Genomic DNA, 18,718 nt, shown 5'->3' with positions numbered 1-18,718 from the left:
TGATTTGCACTCCTATGAGCTAAATAGGTCTCAAACTACTTTAGGTTAAATAAAGTTCTCAGTTTATATGCTTTATTTTCAGGTAACCTGTTACACTTAGCTGTGGCAAAGTGGTTGATTGTATACAGGTGCAGGAGTGATGCAGTGCAGTGAGTAATCAGACAGCCTTGTAATCCAGTTCTGAAAGGTTTTCTCAGATTTTTCTAGAGAAAAAATGACCAGAGACCCATGCTTTACATCTTATTGATGATGTCGGACAGGGTCCAACATTGGACTAGAAAGGGAAAATTGTAATGTCGGAATGGTAAATGGTAAGGAAAGTGTTCCCAGGAGAAATGTTGCTGGTAAGCAGTGGTTGCTCTTACCAGGTGTTGCTACTAACAAGCGCCTACTGTGGAAAGGAAAAAATGAGAGGGAAAACACTTACATATAGCATCAGGGTAGAAGAAAAAAAGGATATACAATATCCGAAATTCAGAAGGTGCGCAATCAATTACAGAACCTTAGTACTAATTAGTAGGCAGTGTACTCTCCTTCCTGGCAGACAAAGAGGTTTTACAAATGAAAAAGCTTAAGGGAACACTTGGCCACTCTGCAGGCCAGTTATCTCTCTGGCTTCCTCCTCACAAATCCTTCCTGTCTTCCACTTCTTTCTCAATGTGTGTTAGGTGTTCTGTGGGAGGCGGATTGGGAATTGCCACGTGGAGCATTGGCTAGGCATTCTCTTTATTGAAATCAAAGGGAAAACGCACACCATTGTGATATTTTCAAACAGGGTCTGCATTGGCACAATGCAAGTAAGGCACAGTACAGTTGCAAATCTTGCAAATAATGAATAAAAGAGATTGTAAAAGTGGGTTCCCTTGAACGCTTTGCCCCTGAACTCTGCACAGTTTGATCAAAAGTAAACCGTTTCCAAGACGACACTTTGAAATTAATTGTCAATCATTTAGGTGATTCAGCCAATCAAAGAGTAGTGTATACAACATTCTAAGAACCTATACTTTTGTTAATACTGTTAATTCACATTTGACAAACATGAAACAAGTGACAAACTGTAAAAAAAAATGGACGCAGTGATTTTTGATCCTGGTATTGACTAGAACAGTGGTTCCCAACCCCGGTCCTGGGGATCCACCTGTCTCCTGGTTTTCACTCCAACTGAGCTCTCAATTACTTAATTAGACCCTTAATTGAACTGATCATTTGCTTAATTACACCTTGTTAGAACATGTGAAGTGTGAATACAAGCTGTACCTAAACCCTGCACATGGTGGCAATGTAACTCTGCTATAAACGCCACTGGAGCACGGGAGCACGGATTATCCTGCAACATAAGTAGGACTTCTGATTTTCGGTTTTAACCTATAAAACCCAATAAAACACCCCTGAAAAATAAATAAATAAAATACATTTTTAAAACAGATTTAAAACTGTATTACTGATAAGATATAGAGGATTTAAAACAGATTGTGGCAAAATGTAAAAAAAAAATGCCTACACACAAAAACCCCAGAAGAATTTGCCTGTGACCATAAGGATTCCCTTGTGGAACACAGCAAAGGAAAGAAGGTATAACTTAAGTGTGCAAGTCCTGTCGAGTTACTACAAGGAGTGCCCCCAGAAATCTTTCACAGCGAATAAACACAGTGTGCTGCCATCGAGACAGAACACCAACTACAGTGACAGCCAAATAGTCCACAACAACAATAAAAGCTACAAATAAACTTAATTGAAATACAGACTTAAACTAGGGGGAATACTAGTCCACAATTGTTTTATGCTGGTTCTATTTCTAATCATTTTACTCTCATAATCACTACAACTAATCACTACTCATCCCCTAAGCAGGGCGTATAAACTTTATTTTATCTTACACGAGACAAAAGTTAAAAAAAAAAAAAAAAAAAAACATCAATAACAATAATAATAATTTGAGGAATAAACTCTCTTAGCAAGATAAATGACAAGACTGAAGGTGGAGTATCCATGTCACCAGAAGCCAGAGATACAATTACAGGATGTTTATTACACACCTTGGTGTACTTTATTTGTTATAATTATTTCTAGCCGTTTACAAATACCTTGAAAAAGTAGCATATATGACCATTTCCCTTCCCTTTGTTTTTTTTAATGTTTTTGTTTTGCCACTAAACTTTCTTTTAAGTCTAAGTCTATTTGGTTACAGTAGTAAATTGAAATTAATTAATTTTTGTGTCGTGTCGTGTTGTCTTTGATTCCCACTATACTGCAATGTTGTTGAGTTATTGTACTGGTATTTGATTCATTTCCTGTTTTCTCCATTTTTTTCCAATTATGCTTTTAGTAAATTTATATCACAACATCTTTTTTCTTGTGGCAGTGCTGTCCTGATTTTTAACACTTTGATTGATTTCATTAAACTGCCAGTTTGTGTGCTGTGGTGAAGTCAGTTAAGATTTCCACACGACCTGTACATAATAAATCTTAGAATCTTAGAATCCGATTGTAATGTCACTGTTTTAAACTGCGGTTGAATGGAATTCCGAAAGGTGCCTCTGGTATCATTTTTGAAAGGTGACGTCAACCGTGCTGATAAGGAGAATACGGCACAGTAAAAACGGCATGAATAGGGTTTCTCCACGGTGTGTATTGGAATATAGAAGGCGAAACATGCACTTAGATCAGTCGATAGATCCTGAGCTGTCTATAATAGCATTTATTTCACCAGATCATACATAAAATCATTTGTATAATTTACAATGTGCACCTGATAAGATAGCAGAGTAATCTCACTGTCAAATACCACTGACCAGAGCTGTCATGTAGGACACCCAGCTCTGTGTATACATACCCAAAGAGGCTTTTCAAACAGCAGTAAGGAGGCCACTAACCAGAGAGCAACAATTACAGAAAGAGATGCACAGCTGAAAAAGATGTACAAACCAGTGATGCTTTCACTTCCTCAACATCTCAAACATGGGCAAGATCTCATGAAAAACACCGTATCACTCTGCTGCAGAACTTACAAAAGGGCTTCCCAATGAAGAAAGAGCACTGTCCCCCCCCCCAGCCCCTTTTGTTTTAGTTTTCTTAGTTTAGACATACTAGAAGGCAGTTTAATGACAAACATTTTGTCTTGAAGTCTTTCTAATTATCTTCCAGAGTGTTATGTTTTCTGAAATAATGGCATTGCCAAAAGAAAAAAGAAACCCACAGAACTGAAAGCAGCTATGAGGACTGCAGAACAGAAACCAACCCCATCAAAATAATGATGATCAGCATTATACTAAATGTGAGTGCTCAGAAACACGCACAACGTCATCACTACTGCACAGCTGCAGGATCATTGAATGCTAGTATTACAGGGAGACTTGACGATTGACCGGTGTGATTATAGACTAGTCTAATTCCCAGCTGGGGGCTTTGTGCGCATTTGAGACACACTTAAATCTGGGTATGGCCAAAGTACCGTATGCAGCTGCATACATAATTAGAACAAGATTCTCTTATTAGAACTAGTTAAGAGGTCTTGAATATAACAGTCTATCTCTGCGTCTTGTTTGCAAGGCTTTGGTATTTGAAACAACATAAACATGCTATTTCTGGCTCAACAATGCTCTGGCATAAATGCTGTGTTCTGCCAAAATGTTACTACTGTCTGTGTTCAGATAAATCTCCTGGCTTCCTTTCTGAAGCAGTCCAGCAGTATTCATGGATGTATTACACAATCATACCTGTTAAGCCCTTCCACTCACGATATACTGTAGGATTGAAATGTACAGTTTTGAAAGAAACACATGCAAACAAGTATTTTTATTTTAAAACATGACATGACACAACAAAATGTGCTGGCCTTGCCTTACAGAAAGTCTGTGACTGCTTCACTTCCTGTGTCATTTCACCTCAGCAGTGTCTTCAAGGTCAAAGCATCTTACTGGCTGAAAGCATGTATGTCAATAGGAGAAGAATCTGGTTGCTTAATACGAGCGAAGGCCCTGAAGTGGTGGGACAATTGCACTCTTCAGGTACGCTGGCCAAGGAACACCCAAAAAACAAGGCTTACAGACACTGCCTGGCACCAGATACCATGTTATAAAATGAAATGAAAATACTAAAACAATTCTTTAAAAACTGCACATTTCAGATCTTTATAGTGAATGGATGGCTGGAGAGGAACATTTATGGAATTATTTTGCTGTCTTTGAAGTCACTTTGAATGTGGAAACTTCATGAGCTGCCTAGCTGAACAACAAATATTGCATTAGAAAAACTATACAAGGAAATAGTCTGTAATTTTAGTCATTACATTTTGTTTCCACGTCTTGCTGCTAGGTGTCGGCACAGCCAATCCTATGCATTCTCTGTATGTAGTCAGTGCATCGGTATATCCAACAACTGCAATATCTATTACATTTGGATCCCCTGCATTTGAAAACCACCTACTTGAGAACATTTTTATACCTGACCCTACAACAGCATTTTTATACATGACCCTAAACATGCTCTGTTGTTATTTGCTTAACTAATGCATGAGCCGCACCTGTGTGGAAGCCTTTGCTTTTAATATACTTGGTGTCCCTCATTTACCCAGGTGTTTTCATTTTTTTGTCCATTACTTGTGTGTGTGTGTGTGTATGTGTTTTGTATATATATATATATATATATATATATATATATATATATATATATATATATATATATAGGCTTTGGTCTATTTATAGACCTGCATCTTGCAGGAACCATTTCAAAATCTGAAAGAGCAAAGATTTTCTCTACATGAATAATATCGTGGCCATCCCTCCCAATCAAAGTCAACTGGACAAAAACAAAATATTAATGTCAATGTTCGCCTTTAGTGAAGGTTTAAATTAAACTACATTTGTTAAGCAAAAATCTTTGCTTTTACAATTATAATTTCCAAATCTGTATTCCCTGTAAGGAGCAGAAAGATAGTTACATTGCTGCTAAAGGAGAAACTATGTCTGTTTTGGAATGTCGTCATTCGCTGGGGCTGTTATTTAACTAGACAGCATTTCATTTGATTTTTTTTCTTTTGCCCCCTTAACAGGAGAGAATGCAAAGCAAAACCTCAGCAAGAACAAGCAAAACTGTTTAATTTCTAAATGATCACAGAAGAATCAGACTGCTCCTCTTTCGCCCCTTGTTTCTTCATTTTATGCTATTTTTATGAAAAAAAAGCAAAAAATGTACCATTAATTGAATAACCATGTTATGGGACGTGTTGATATGTGTATATGTACTACACTAAGGAGAAATATATTTTACATACTATATTTTTCGAGATTTTAGAGATGCATTTAAAGTGTGGTACACCTGGTACCATTCTGGATCGATTAGCATTGTACCTTTGCATTAAAATGTGTCAATTTCCCAGGACAAGTTGAAGAACAGTCACCTTATTGAGTCAAAAACACATCCCCTGATCTTCAGTAATTGAGTTGTAAATCTTTTGTTAAGAAAGGCTTACAGCAGTGATAGTCTTTATTTAAAAAGAAGTGCATTGATTTGGAATCAAGATTTGTTTTTCCAAAGACTATGAAGCAATTACCCTGATGAGTCAGGTGGGTGAGATCAGACTAAACTTCATAAAACAAAACACATATACTGTAGTAAGTATAACATCTTTTTTTGATGTTGTGCTATGAGCACAGGAAGCATTTATTAAATAATGAAATGTACACTAACCATACTCAGAGAAATGAAAGCTAGGAAAAGTGGAAACCTTCAAATTGATCTGCTACAAACCTTGGTAGTCACCACGAAGTATGTAAAAACGGAAGGTGGAGAGTTCTGCAGAACGTCAGACAGAGGTTCCCCCAGGATTAGGTTCCTCTGGGCAGAGCTTTACAGAGATAGAAAATGTGTGAGCCTCCAGCACAGTGCTCAACACTCAAATGCTTTGTTGTAATGAGGGTGCAATGCAGCGAGCTTTGGGTCCTGTTTTCTTTAGGGATAGGAGGACATCACACCCAATCCCACCAAATAACAGCAAATGTATTTTTATCCCAAAGTCATCCTTCCAAGACCAGGATGATCTTGTCTATAATACATCCATCTCTCCCAGCAGACTGATACTAAACTACAACCCTTCCTCAGGTACAGCTGGCAAAAGGATACTACCCTACATAGCCTGCATTACTCTTTACATTCAAATTACATTCATAGCTTTAAACTGCCTTATAAATGACTGCATAGCTCTTTCACCATTCAACAGTAAAAGTCCTATATTTTCCTGTATAAGATCCCTTTATTAATTCACTATGTTAGTTTTTTTTAAGTCAGGGAAATAAAGGGGGAGCACTATATTGTACTTGTTTCTTAAAGTTTTGTTTACCTAACTTTTAAAATAACATATGGTAGTGGATCGCTTGTGTTTACCTCTTCAACACTCAAAATGAAATCTTCAGGCTTAGACTCAGGAGGCAAGGAAGCACCTGCGTGTGTAATGCCCACTACAGTATTTCCCTGTATCTCTTTCTGTTTCACACACACTGTTTCTGTTTCCTGAGCCAGCATTATCTGCATTAGTATCAGTCCTACACCACATTGCACTGTGTTTCTTAGTATTTCAGTTTCACCGACTGTGAGCGATTCAGGCTCCCCCTACTTATGCAGAGCAACCTCTCCTTTGATCCCCACATCTCCTCCGTGGTCAAATCTTCCTTCTACCATCTTAAAAACATCTCCAAAGTCCGTCCCTACCTTTCCCTTCCAGATGCGGAGATACTTTGTCATGCGTTTGTCGCCTCTTGACTCTACTACTGCAACTCTCTATATGGTGGTCTTCCGGCACGCGCCATAAACCAGCTAGTTCAGAATGCTGCTGCCAGGATCCTTATCGGATGTAAAAAATGTGATCACATCACCCCCCATCTTGCTAAGCTGCACTGGCTATCTGTAAAGTTCAGGATTATGTTCAAAACTCTCCTGCTCACCTACAATGCCCTCCATCACACAGGTCCCAAGTACCTCCTCAATCTGCTGACTCGCTATGTCCCTGCCCACAAGCTGAGGTCCTCCAACTCTGGCCTGCTTGTTATCCCCAAGCAAAAGTGCACCACACTTGGACAATGCTCATTTAGCTTCATGGCTTTGACTCTCTGGAACTCTCTCCCAGTTTTGGCTCGTGATGCTCCGACTGTAGCTCACTTTAAATCAACTCTCAAAACCCACCTGTTCTCTCTTGCTTTCCATGCTCCTTAAGCCTGATATCTGTTATTACTATGTCACATATTGTTACTATCATATATTCTGCACTTTCCACTGTATTGTACTATTTCATGTATTATACACTTTCCACTGTATTCAATGTACTATGTATTATGTACTTTCCACTGTACTGTATAGTACTGTCATGTATTATGCATTTCTCTATTTGAAGTATTATGGATTTTCTTGTATTTACTGCATCTTGTAAAGCGCTTTGTGATGGTGTTCCACTATGAAAGGCGCTATATAAAATAAAGTGTTTTATGGTAGTGAAACTATCTTCATGTCTGGGATTCAATGCTGAACAGAAGACTATGATGCCTTTTTCCTTTCTTTTAAGTCTTCCAGTAAAATAGTTCTGAAATTGTGGTTAATGCTGCTATAATGGTAGGAACACTCTCCACACAACAGCTGTATCCATTTCACAGTAGCCTGCTGAGGTAACACAAGACAGTTCATTCAGCAAACTAAAATAAAATACTCTATGTGGATAGTGCTTCTCTCCAAAGTGGAAGATATATAGATATATATAAAACTAAATATAAAAGTCCAAAACTTCAAAAAGCTTAATCAGAATTAAAAGGTAAAACTTCTAAGAAACTAAATCAAGTAAACAATGATTTTGGCTCGTGCCTTCTCAAGTGTGCTAAATTAAATTAGTACACTGAAGGCGCTTGCTTAATGTTTGTCTACTTGACTTAATTTGTTCTAACTTTAATATATAGACTTTTGAATTCTGTCTCTGATGGTAGAAGCGCTTCAGGCACAATATCTTTCTTTGTTTCTTTCACGATCGTGATCAGACACTAAATATTAAATAGATCATTCCATGTACACACACCATTGCCCATGATGAGACTGTACTGCAGAATGCTGTCTCTCAGTAAATGCTGGGTTTATGTATCTTCAGATGGGTAAACAGATGGCTGCATTCCAGATAATTATACATACTAATGATATGGCTTTCTTTGAATGACAGACAACATACTGTCAAGCTTTAAGAGGCAACAGGTGTTTAACCAGTTTACTGAACCTCCCACTTCTGAGCTGCAGCTGGCCTTGAAAAGCTTCCACCTTTGAAGGAGGTCTTTCCTCCCCTGTGAGTTGTTGAGAGGAAGTCTGTGCTGATGGCAGGTTTGCCCACAGACACTGCTGTTGTAAAAGAGGAAACTGTCTTGGTTGATAAGGAAAGTAATATACTGAATTCAGTTGTTTAATTTAGTTTTACACATTATTTCATTAGACAGTGCGCAGTGGTTAATTCAGTCAAAAGAACAGTCACACCTTTCTGGGGTTTGTCTGAGTTATTAGTCTAGCCTGATTGGTGGATTAACTACAGTACTCTATGAACATTCATGGCGGATCCTCACACATGTGTATTCACTGCTTTACTTGTTCAGCAGTGTACAAAGAGAGCTTACCTGGAATCACCTTGTAAACAAACAAGAAAAACACTGTCCGGCATAAATCGATTCTGGTTGAACTAAGCCAGTTCAGAATTGGAACTTAGTTAAATGATTCTGACTGTTAAAGGAGCATTCCTACAGATCACATCTCCGTAAACAACATCAGGAATTAGAGTTTGATTAACAGGTGGCTTCTTTTTATTTGTTCTATATGATCAACATAAAACTTAATGAAAACTTAGTGAACCCTGAACCCTGTGTCCCCATTTTAAGCACCTCATATTAGTTCCTTATGAAGCAAATAGTAAAAGAAATGTAATAAAATTAAATGACAAACGTTTTGATTTGACGTCTCTACTATCCTAAATGTTGTGGACTATCTTTCAGTACAGAATATTAAAGAATATACTTTCACTGAAATTAGTTATCTGGCATTGTTACTGGAAAGGCACTGCTAAGAAAGCATGGGGAGAGTCTGGAAGGTATGAACCCACACATGCATTAAAAATGAAAAACTCAGCTGCATACTGGGAAATGCAAACAGTACTGAATCTAATAAAGGGCAGAGAAATAGATTGTAAACCTTAAGGGGCTGCCCTGTTAACCTGCCCTTCAGGACCATCTCAGCTGGAGGGCTCCCCAGCTCAGAATGGTAGACAGAGCAGCAAAATCAATGAGGACTGATTGAGTAAAATTAATTTCACATGAGAACAAATCCAGCGCCGGGAAATGCCTTGATGTTTTTTTTTTTGTAAGTTTCGCAACACTCTACGTTTTGTGACCCCATAGCTGTGGAGCTGCATTGATTCATGGGTTAAACTATAGAAATCAATTGCCTGGATATCCTGCTGTTTTTTATATTCCACTGGGAGTATTGCGAAGGTCATTTTTAAAAGGTTTTACTTGTAAATGTTGCAGTTTGCTAGCTCTTTCCCCTTATGAATATTTTGCAATGTAAGCTTTTCGTATTGGAGGATAAATGAGTACAGTAATCCCTTGCCAACCGTGGAATTAATGTATACAGGGTTTTCCTTTTGTATACCAATTTGCCAACCGTGGCATATAAATTTGTGTATACAGTTTTGCACGGAAACATATGATGCATCTGCATTTGCTTTCGTGCCAGCGTGTGCATTCTTCTGTGCTCCCATCTCGCCAGCATCTCCCGCTACCAGTACCAGCATCATCTCTCGCTTTGTCTCGTGTACTAGTCATAGTACCATGAGCATGCAGTCTCGTTGCTCCGTTTTAACTTAGCGTAATTGTCACCAGTCAACAACACCATGGCCTTCAACTCTAAGGATTCAAGGTAAATAAAACAATACTTTTTATTATGTTATAATTTTATTACTTTTTACATGTTCCATTACCCAGTATGTTATAGTATTTGCATTGTTTTTATGTTACTGTGTTTTTCATTTGTGTTTAGTGATGGAAAATGCAACTTGGATAGACTTTAATAAGTGTAACCGCGGCCATGGAGAACCTAACCCCCTATTTCACATAAGCTCTAGTATTTACCAACCGTGGTTTTGCCAACCACGGGGGTTTTCAATAACATAACTCCCGCGGTTGGCGAGGGATTACTGAATTTTGTAATATATGTTATCATTGTTGGTGTGCCAAACCAGGTGCATATGAAATGGATTTTTATCAGATTAAATTCAGTGGGGTTTTCAAAGTAACACTGAAATATAAATAGCTCTTGAAAATTCTAACTGGTAAAGATCCTAAGTGTACTTTTAACCTTTTTAATTAGCATCTAATGTAATGGTAATGCCTTCATTCTAATCTGTTCACTTTCATATCTATATATTTGTATCTAAGCCACAACAGTTCCTTACCCCCTTTATCTTTATTAAATTAAACATCCTATCAAGCCAACATCTGGGGAGAGCCTCTACAGTAGTAAATAATACTGTCCCTGGCATTGGTAATTTCACAAGAGCTGAGTACTAAATAATCACTGGACCCCCCCCCCCCCCCCCCCCCCCCCCCCCATTGGGGTAGGGCCTGACCTCGTCATGAGCCAGACCCCACCCCCCCCCTCCCGGGTATTGATTTCATTCTGAAGCTGTGATTTCCTAATTGAGCCTTCCTGTTGCAAAGGAAACTACCCTGGTTGCTTTCAATTGCAAAGGCTACAAGTCAGGCTACAGCGAATGTACTTGTCGATTCAGACAGTCTGAAAAAAAATGAAAAATGTGCCTGAGGTTCTTTTAAAATGATTTATTTTTGATGGATTACAGGCCTGAAATATTGCTGGCTTACTGCTGGATAATGAGGAGATAACTAGAGAGTGTGTTATTTACATTTCCAGCTGGAAAACAGTCCAAGACAGAGTTAATGAAGCGGAGGGAGATACAGAAGTAGTGCTCAAACACACACATACACGCACACGCACACACACAACACACTTGAACACACAATACGAGATCAGTGAAAGAATTAGGTACTGGTTAGACATTTTCGCACAGGTTCCCTTTCCAGTATTATGAACATTGTCAATGCTGTGTGTCTAATACTGTGTCCACCCATTTGAATGAAGTGATCTTTTGCCACTCATAACACTTGTAGTAATGAAAAGCATACTAACTTGGGGTTGCACTGAATAGCCGACTAGTAAATCAGCAGTGAGAAGCTAGTGTTACAAAACAATATGGTCACAGATATTATCCAGTTGACTATTTTTACTTCAACTTTTCTGCTCTGTGAAATCAGCTATGGTTCTGCCCCTAACATTGACTATAAGAAATGGCCACAGACAAAATACCAAGAGAAAAAAAAACAGATTCAGTATGCACATTAAAAAGGAACTTCAAAACACTTCCCTTGGTAAGTACTGTACAAAACCATTTCAATTAATCTCAATGGTGGCAAATACCACCAGTGTTAATATGAGCTACAGAGACTCACAGGCAATGTAGATGTGTCTTTATTTTAAACCATTTGTATCAACACTGTACAGCACCCAAACTGAATATATCAACACTGTACAACACCCACACTGCTAATATACCAACACTGTACAACACCCACACTGCTAATATACCAACACTGTACAACACCCAAACTGAATATATCAACGCTGTACAAAACCCACACTGCTTAAATACCAACACTGTACAACACCCACACTGCTAATATAACAACAGTGTACAACATCCAAACTGAATATATCAACACTGTACAACACCCAAACTGCTAATATACAGTATCAACACTGCAATACCCAAACTGCTAATATACAGTATCAACACTGCAATACCCAAACTGCTAATATTTAAGCAATTGCATAACAGCCAGTGACCAGAACAGCCAGACAGGCAGTTTCCAGGGCATAAATATTTCTCAGCATTAATAATTAGTAGTAAAAGACTGCAGCACACTACATCCTTACTATAGACTGCCCTTTACAACATGTGTGTCGGTGTTACTGTATGTCCTGGCAGAGTGACACTGTACCTACAGTGCAGGGCACAGCAACAACATTGCCTCAATTTGAAATCAAGGACATATTCCTCAAATAAAATTTAGAAGAGGTAGCAAGCAACCTTTTGATCTCAGGCTGTCCTGATCTCGCAGTGCTGTTCTTCTGCTTGTTAATGGTTGCTGCCAAATCTAAAACATCAAACTACTTTCTGATGAAAGGAGCTGAGTACCCTGGGGTCAGGCCTGACAGTTTGAGGAGAGCCTGGTGAAGAGTGCTATTGACCAGTAAGCAGCTTAGTCAAGTTGCAGCACAACTGCATCTGTAGCGCTTTTGACTAGGAAAGTCTCGATTCGTCCCTTCTTTCAACGGGAGCTTTCATTTTCATTAGCTAGAGTTCTTGTTATCCCTAAAACACTTTGTGTCGGGGTACACCCCCCCCCCCCCCCCAAATCAGTGTTTTGTTATGTTTAAATTTTTTTTGTATAAAAAATCTGCTCACCAGTACTTCACCCGCAGTAGTGTTGTCATTCTCTTCCTGGTCTGACATCACCGCCAAGCCATATCCCTCACAGTTTTAAAGCTAGTGTCCCACAGTCCTGTTCAATGTTCTAATAGGATAAAATTACTGGATAACTATTTACCATACCCTTTGTTAGGAACCAGACCTCCTAGTTGGTTTAGGGTCCCGAAAGCTTCTTCCCTCCCTGAATCCTTTTACCACTCTGTTAAAGTTCAACTGACGCATGTGTTGTTTTTAGTTACAGAGGTCAGCACAATGTTAAAATTGCATTGTGTTCATTTGGTTATGTTGCTCCATTGCGAGTTATTTTTGCATATGAAACAAACTGGGTATTCAGTTATCTGTATAAAATATAAACAATTCGCTGAAATTGAAACTAGGACTACTGTAGGAGCTTTAACAAATAATACAACAGTAATACAGTGAGTGCGCTATAGTTGGTATCAATATGCTGTAAATCCCATGGCTTAAAGGGATAGACTCAGGACAGACGGTAGATGAGTGATGAGGGTATGGAATGGGTTGCTGGGACCAGCAAGATCAAACAGCTGTCAGGAACTGGACAAGTACTGCTGGGCCTCCTCTCATTCTTAAATTTCTTTCAGATTTTGTCTGGTTTATTGATTATGGGATATCATAAATGTCTTTTACAAAATAAGCATATTAATTTTTCTATGTTGATGGGTACAGTACATTTCCTAGTACAGATAAATGACCTTGAGATGACTCTTTTGATCATACAACTGAAAGCAGGTAGTCTAGAATCAAGTTCCTGCTTGTCAAACAGCTGCTTAAAAAACCACACACTGCTTTCAGTCGCTGAGTTGTATAACTACTGATATAACCGTTTATAGAAAATAAATGCAGTGCAAATAACATTTCAGCAAGGGTTCTTGAAGTATTATGCTCATGAAATATGCAAGCACTCTTTCTTAAACTAACCCTAAACTACAGCTTTAAAAAATGAAATATTTAAAAACAAAAATATTAATTTCACTAAATCTCAATTCCATAACAAAAATGCCCTTTGTTGCCATGGACACCGCCATCAAGCTGTTTTTCTGTCCTGTCTTCTGTTTCCTTCAGAGACTCTTTTTTTTTGTGCTTTTCCCTTTTATGAAATGTCAGCGCTACATTCTTACTGCCAACACAAAGACTGAGTGGTGCAGAAAGCAACAAGCAGACGAATCCACTTGCTCTTCATAAAGACAGCATTCATTTCACAGAAAAAAAAAAAAAAACACTGTTTAAGCCAACTGCAATTTGAACCACTTTTTGTGAAAGAAGTTGGTCATACTCCTTGCTTCTTAATACTTCTCAATTTCATTTTTACTCTTTGAGCTTGTGTCACATAGGGAAGATGAATGTAGTGGGCAAGCCAGGGCACAGACTATTGTATTGCCTCCACACTTGTACTGGGGACATCCAGGCTCAAGTGAGACAATATTGGTGCTGGAATGATTTTACATGAGATTTCATGTATATGAATGATCTTCATCAAAGATGTAAAAAAAAAAAAACAACAATCAGCTCTCTCCCTTTATAAAAGATTACAATAGTAAAAAGTATAGCAAAATGCATGGTAAAGCACAATGTCATGAAGCTAAGGTCCTTAGGCCTAGTCGGATGTGGAAGATATACACAACAGGCACAGGTGTTTGGGCAGCAACTTTGTCTAATTTAATGGTGGAAATATCAACTGGCTGTAACTATGATTCTGAAATGCGGCTCTGGAGTCATGGAAGTGAGCCAATATTCTGTCCAGAGCATTAAAATGGCTAATGGGGTACCTAGAACGAGACAGCTAAGTGAACAGGTGGAAATGTACAGGACCTTCCATAACTGTCCTGCAGGAGATTCAGATTTGGGCTAAGGATAATATATTCCAGAAAGCAGAGGGCCCTTCCAAGACAAAAAAGATTGCCACTGACAGAAAGGGAAACTCTAGGAGATTGTAAAGCCTGTTTTCCTAGAATGGAACATGCCTATGCTAGAATTAGCTCAGGAAAACTGATTCATATTCTTAATGGAAAATAAACAGTCAGGGTAACTTGTCCTAATCACGCAGAATGGACAGCAGTTGAAATCCCAGAATGTATAAAATGTGGGGAGCACACAGAGCAAGTTTCAATACATTACAGGGATCAGCTGGAATTGATTCAGCATTTTCTGGTGCAGACAAAGCAGCCATTTTACTGTCTATAGAATTTCAATGAACAAGAATAACAGGCCCCCCAACTCCTTCTCTAAAAAGAACATATTCAAGAAGCAATTTCCTTATAGAACTGGAGAACCCTTCCTAACGTCTCTTGCCTGCCAAAACAATAATAATAATATAATAATTTTTATTTTTATATCGCGCCTTTCATAGCGGACCACCATCACAAAGCGCTTTACAAGATACGAGACTAGGGTGTCTGAACTATGCATCAGTTGCAGAGTCACTTACAACAACGTCTCACCTGAAAGACGAAGCACAAGGAGGTTAAGTGACTTTCTCAGGATCATACAGTGAGTCAGTGGCTGAGCTGGGATTTAAATTGTTTCTTTAACCATTGGACCACACAGCCTCCTGTAACAATAATTTTAAATTCTGCAAAACGATTACAAGATTTTCCATTCACCAAATTCCACATCAAATGCAGCAACTCAAAAGCCCCTGCAATTACTTCAACAACACAGCAGTCACAAATTGTGCTATTTATGTGAGAAAAAAGGCCTGGAGATGGCTGGGAAAGCCTCACATGCTGTAGGTTCTTACCACAGTTATGGGTGGAAACGGCTGTACGGCCAGAGGCGCAACATTCCCTCATTCTATTAGTTTTATTGTATTATGTTTCTGCAGCCTGGGCCTCATTTGTTTCCATTAGTTTAACAGAATGCTTTGATACCCTTATAAAAGTTATTTCAGCGGCCCCACATTCCCATATGACAGGAAAGTGACAGACATAACGCAGAGCAGCTACTTTGTGCCAAAGTCAATCAGGGTCGTTAATAATACAACGTACACACAGGTATTAACAGCTTGCAGAGCAAAGGAAATATACTGTTGTATGTGCATCTCAGTTTCCCTTCACAAGCTGGATAGCGGAGGGAATCAGCAAAGTGCAGCCAAAATATGATATCAGTTATGAAAAATGCACAATGCAATTCTCTGGGGAACACAATTAAATGAATATATCTTTTTAATTTTTTTGTGAGAACATTATTTTCCAATTATTTTTTTTTGTCTTAAATGCATGTGTGTGTGTGTGTGTGTGTTTGTAGTGAATGTGTGTATTTTCTTTGCTCAATTTAGAGTGCCCAATTATTTTAACCTCAGGTTTTTTCCCCAATTTTGAATGTCCAATTATTTTCTCTTAGGAACTCGTGAGAAGGTATCAGCAAGTTATTGGCCTCTGGAGGACAAAGGATAGGCCTACAGGTGTCCACCTGAGGTCACCAGCTGCCTGGCCGTTAGGATCCACTGTAGCATGATGAACAGTCCCTGTCGGTTTTACCTTCCTAACCCGCAGGAACGCCAGAGCAAATGCAATGCCCCTTAATGTTTATCACAGTATTTTTACATGCTATTTTTGCAGTTTTACCATGCTTTTCCCATTGTTATACTATACATTTACCATCGCTTACCCTGGTTTGCCATGTTTAATAATATGCTTTACCATAGCTCGCTATTCTTTACAATGCTTACCCATGCTTCACTATGTTTTAAGACACTTTGCTGTGCTTTTACTATGGGAAACTTTTCTAAGGGTCATCAGTACCATAAGAAAATTGATCACTAGTGGAATAGCTTAAACCAATGTCCATATAGACACGTCAACAAATACTGGCAATTGATTCTAAACATATTGCGCTCATAAGCCTAGACAAGTCATGCGTACAAATGATATGCAATGGTGAGACCCTCAAGATCCAGTTTTATTTCAGATGAACCAATGCTTCTGAAGATGTAACTAGATGCCTTGTCTAGTTTGTGAGCCAGTGCTTCTGAAGATGTAGCTAGATGTCTTGACTAGTTTGTCTCGACTGACCTTTGCCATGGAAGTCGCTGGTTTGGTTGCTGGGACTGGTTTTGATGGAGGACTTGCGGTAGACGATGTGTGGCCGACCCCCCTGCTCCTCCTCTCCCAGCTCGCCACCCGACTCCACAGGCTCGATGAAGAACTCCTCCTTCTCTGTGCGGATCATCCCAGCCTGTCGAGTTAATACAGAAATAACAAGGACCTCTAGTACTAGTATTCCAATTCAAAACAAACAAGAACAAACTGAAGATTGCAGTGATACCTTGATTCTTACATATAAGAAAATACTGAAACAGTGAAATAGTGAAGGGTATGCACATGTACAATTATAGACTTGTGAAACATGTTCGGTGCATGTTTCACAACACTTTTGTGCGTGTGTTTTTCTTTCCTGAAAGAAATGTGCTAATACCGATCTCGGTAAAGGGATTTTAGAATGTAACCCATACAGTACTCTATGTTTGTTTAGTCAGTGCAGACAGGAGCAACGAGATTCTTCTCGAACTTTGATCAGCCCCTGCCATTCAGTCCTGAACCTGTTATGTGTCCAATTCTGTGGTGGTTTAGTGATGTGGAGTTACTGCAGATTGAAATCACTAAGGGTGGAGGGGGTCTTCTGCAAACAAACAACAATCATATTAAACTGGGTGCTTTGAAAGAAATATTGACTACTTGAGAGAGGCTTTACATGGAAAGTCAAAGGCAAAATATACCTAAGTTCAGGCTGAAACAATGTTGTTTTTTTAGTAGCTAATTTACACACCAGCAGTTAGTATAATGAGTAGCTATGGTAATTGATAACAATTGTCCACAAATTCATTTAAATGACTGTATTTACAGCATCCATGACTATAATAATCTAATTACATAAAATACTTCAATATTGGTATTTTAAACCTAAAGGAATCAACAAGCTTTGCATTAAAACACACAACACACGGTATAAAATACAGTATCTGAAAATGAACAGACAAAAACAGGAGACAAACTAGACTTCGGTGTTCTTGCAAACAAAAAAAAAAGCATTCCTGGAGACGTGTATTTAGATTTGAAGACACTACTGTTACATGTTTGATATGTAAGTTCCCTGGTTCACTGGAAAAGTATGCTGTAGGAAGGGCCTCAATCAGACACAAGATCCCTTTAGTGTGCACCTGCCTATGTACTCAAGAGCAAGATAAATGGAGACTGCGAAGTACATTACAGCAGAACGCAATACACAGAAAGTAACTTCGTAACCTTGGAAAACTAAAGAAATTGTGAGACATGAATTGTGTGCGTTATAATCGAGGACACGGTTAATGCGAGAGAGCTCTCCCGAGGGACTACTGTGCTCTCAATCAGTTATGCTAAATAATATTAACAACATGTTTTCATCAGACTGCCTCCACTATATCGCCACTGTCAGGAATTTCATCCCCTGCGGGGGATCAAAGCTGCATTTGAGAGGTTCGAACTCATAAGTAACGTTCATGTTTCAGCACATCCTTAATCTGAAACGTTTTGTTGTTAAACCGGTGTTTGCATTATTAAATTGAACGAGATTCAATGACATTCCTAAATAAGACAAAGTAGCATTTAAACTTTGTAAACAGCTCTTGGCATATTGAGCACAGGGCGTGGAGATGTGTAGCTTTTTATACAGATTACCTATAAAATAATAGAGCTTTGAGTTGAATGAACTACATAAAAAATGGACATAGTTAATCATAAAAGATACTGTCAAAGGTTTTGTGGCAGGGCAAGGCCCTGTCTGTAAATAATAATATTGTTGTGTGGTGATTTGGTGGTGGTTGGCAGGGATGGGGTTAATTTCCTATCCCTGCCAAAATACATGTGAGAATGTGGCTGAAGCTAACTGAATAATTAATAATTAGGCTCTAGCCACATGCTATAAAAAGGGGGAAATTGCTTTGTTTGGTGAAGGTGTTTTGGGGTGAGTGAACTGTGCTGCTACATTTGTTTCCTGTGACAAAGTTCAGTGAAGTCTCTGCCCAGCCTGAACAGTTTTGTTTAACTTTTGGTCCTTGTGCCAGTTATTTTGTAAGTGTTTATTGTGTGTGAGATTTGTTTTTGTTTGACCTTTTATTTTTGGCTCTGTGAGCAGTGTTTTGTTTATTAA

At 38.6% G+C, this 18,718-nt stretch overlaps 1 protein-coding gene across 2 annotated transcripts in view; it reads right to left on the bottom strand.

Moving 5' to 3' along the window:
* Positions 1-18,718, bottom strand: part of LOC121324257 (A disintegrin and metalloproteinase with thrombospondin motifs 2-like) — a 222,608-nt gene that overhangs the window by 122,177 nt on the left and 81,713 nt on the right. For both annotated transcript variants that reach the window (XM_041265945.1, XM_041265944.1), the window contains exon 3: positions 16,606-16,768. In XM_041265945.1, the coding sequence (XP_041121879.1) occupies positions 16,606-16,768 (163 nt within the window). The remainder of the gene's footprint in view (positions 1-16,605; positions 16,769-18,718) is intronic.

Source organism: Polyodon spathula, chromosome 12 (genome assembly GCF_017654505.1).
Source record: "Polyodon spathula isolate WHYD16114869_AA chromosome 12, ASM1765450v1, whole genome shotgun sequence".
Taxonomy (NCBI): Eukaryota; Metazoa; Chordata; class Actinopteri; order Acipenseriformes; family Polyodontidae; genus Polyodon; species Polyodon spathula.
The sequence above is the reverse complement of the archived record's forward strand: the minus strand, read 5'-3'. Positions and strand labels throughout refer to the sequence as shown.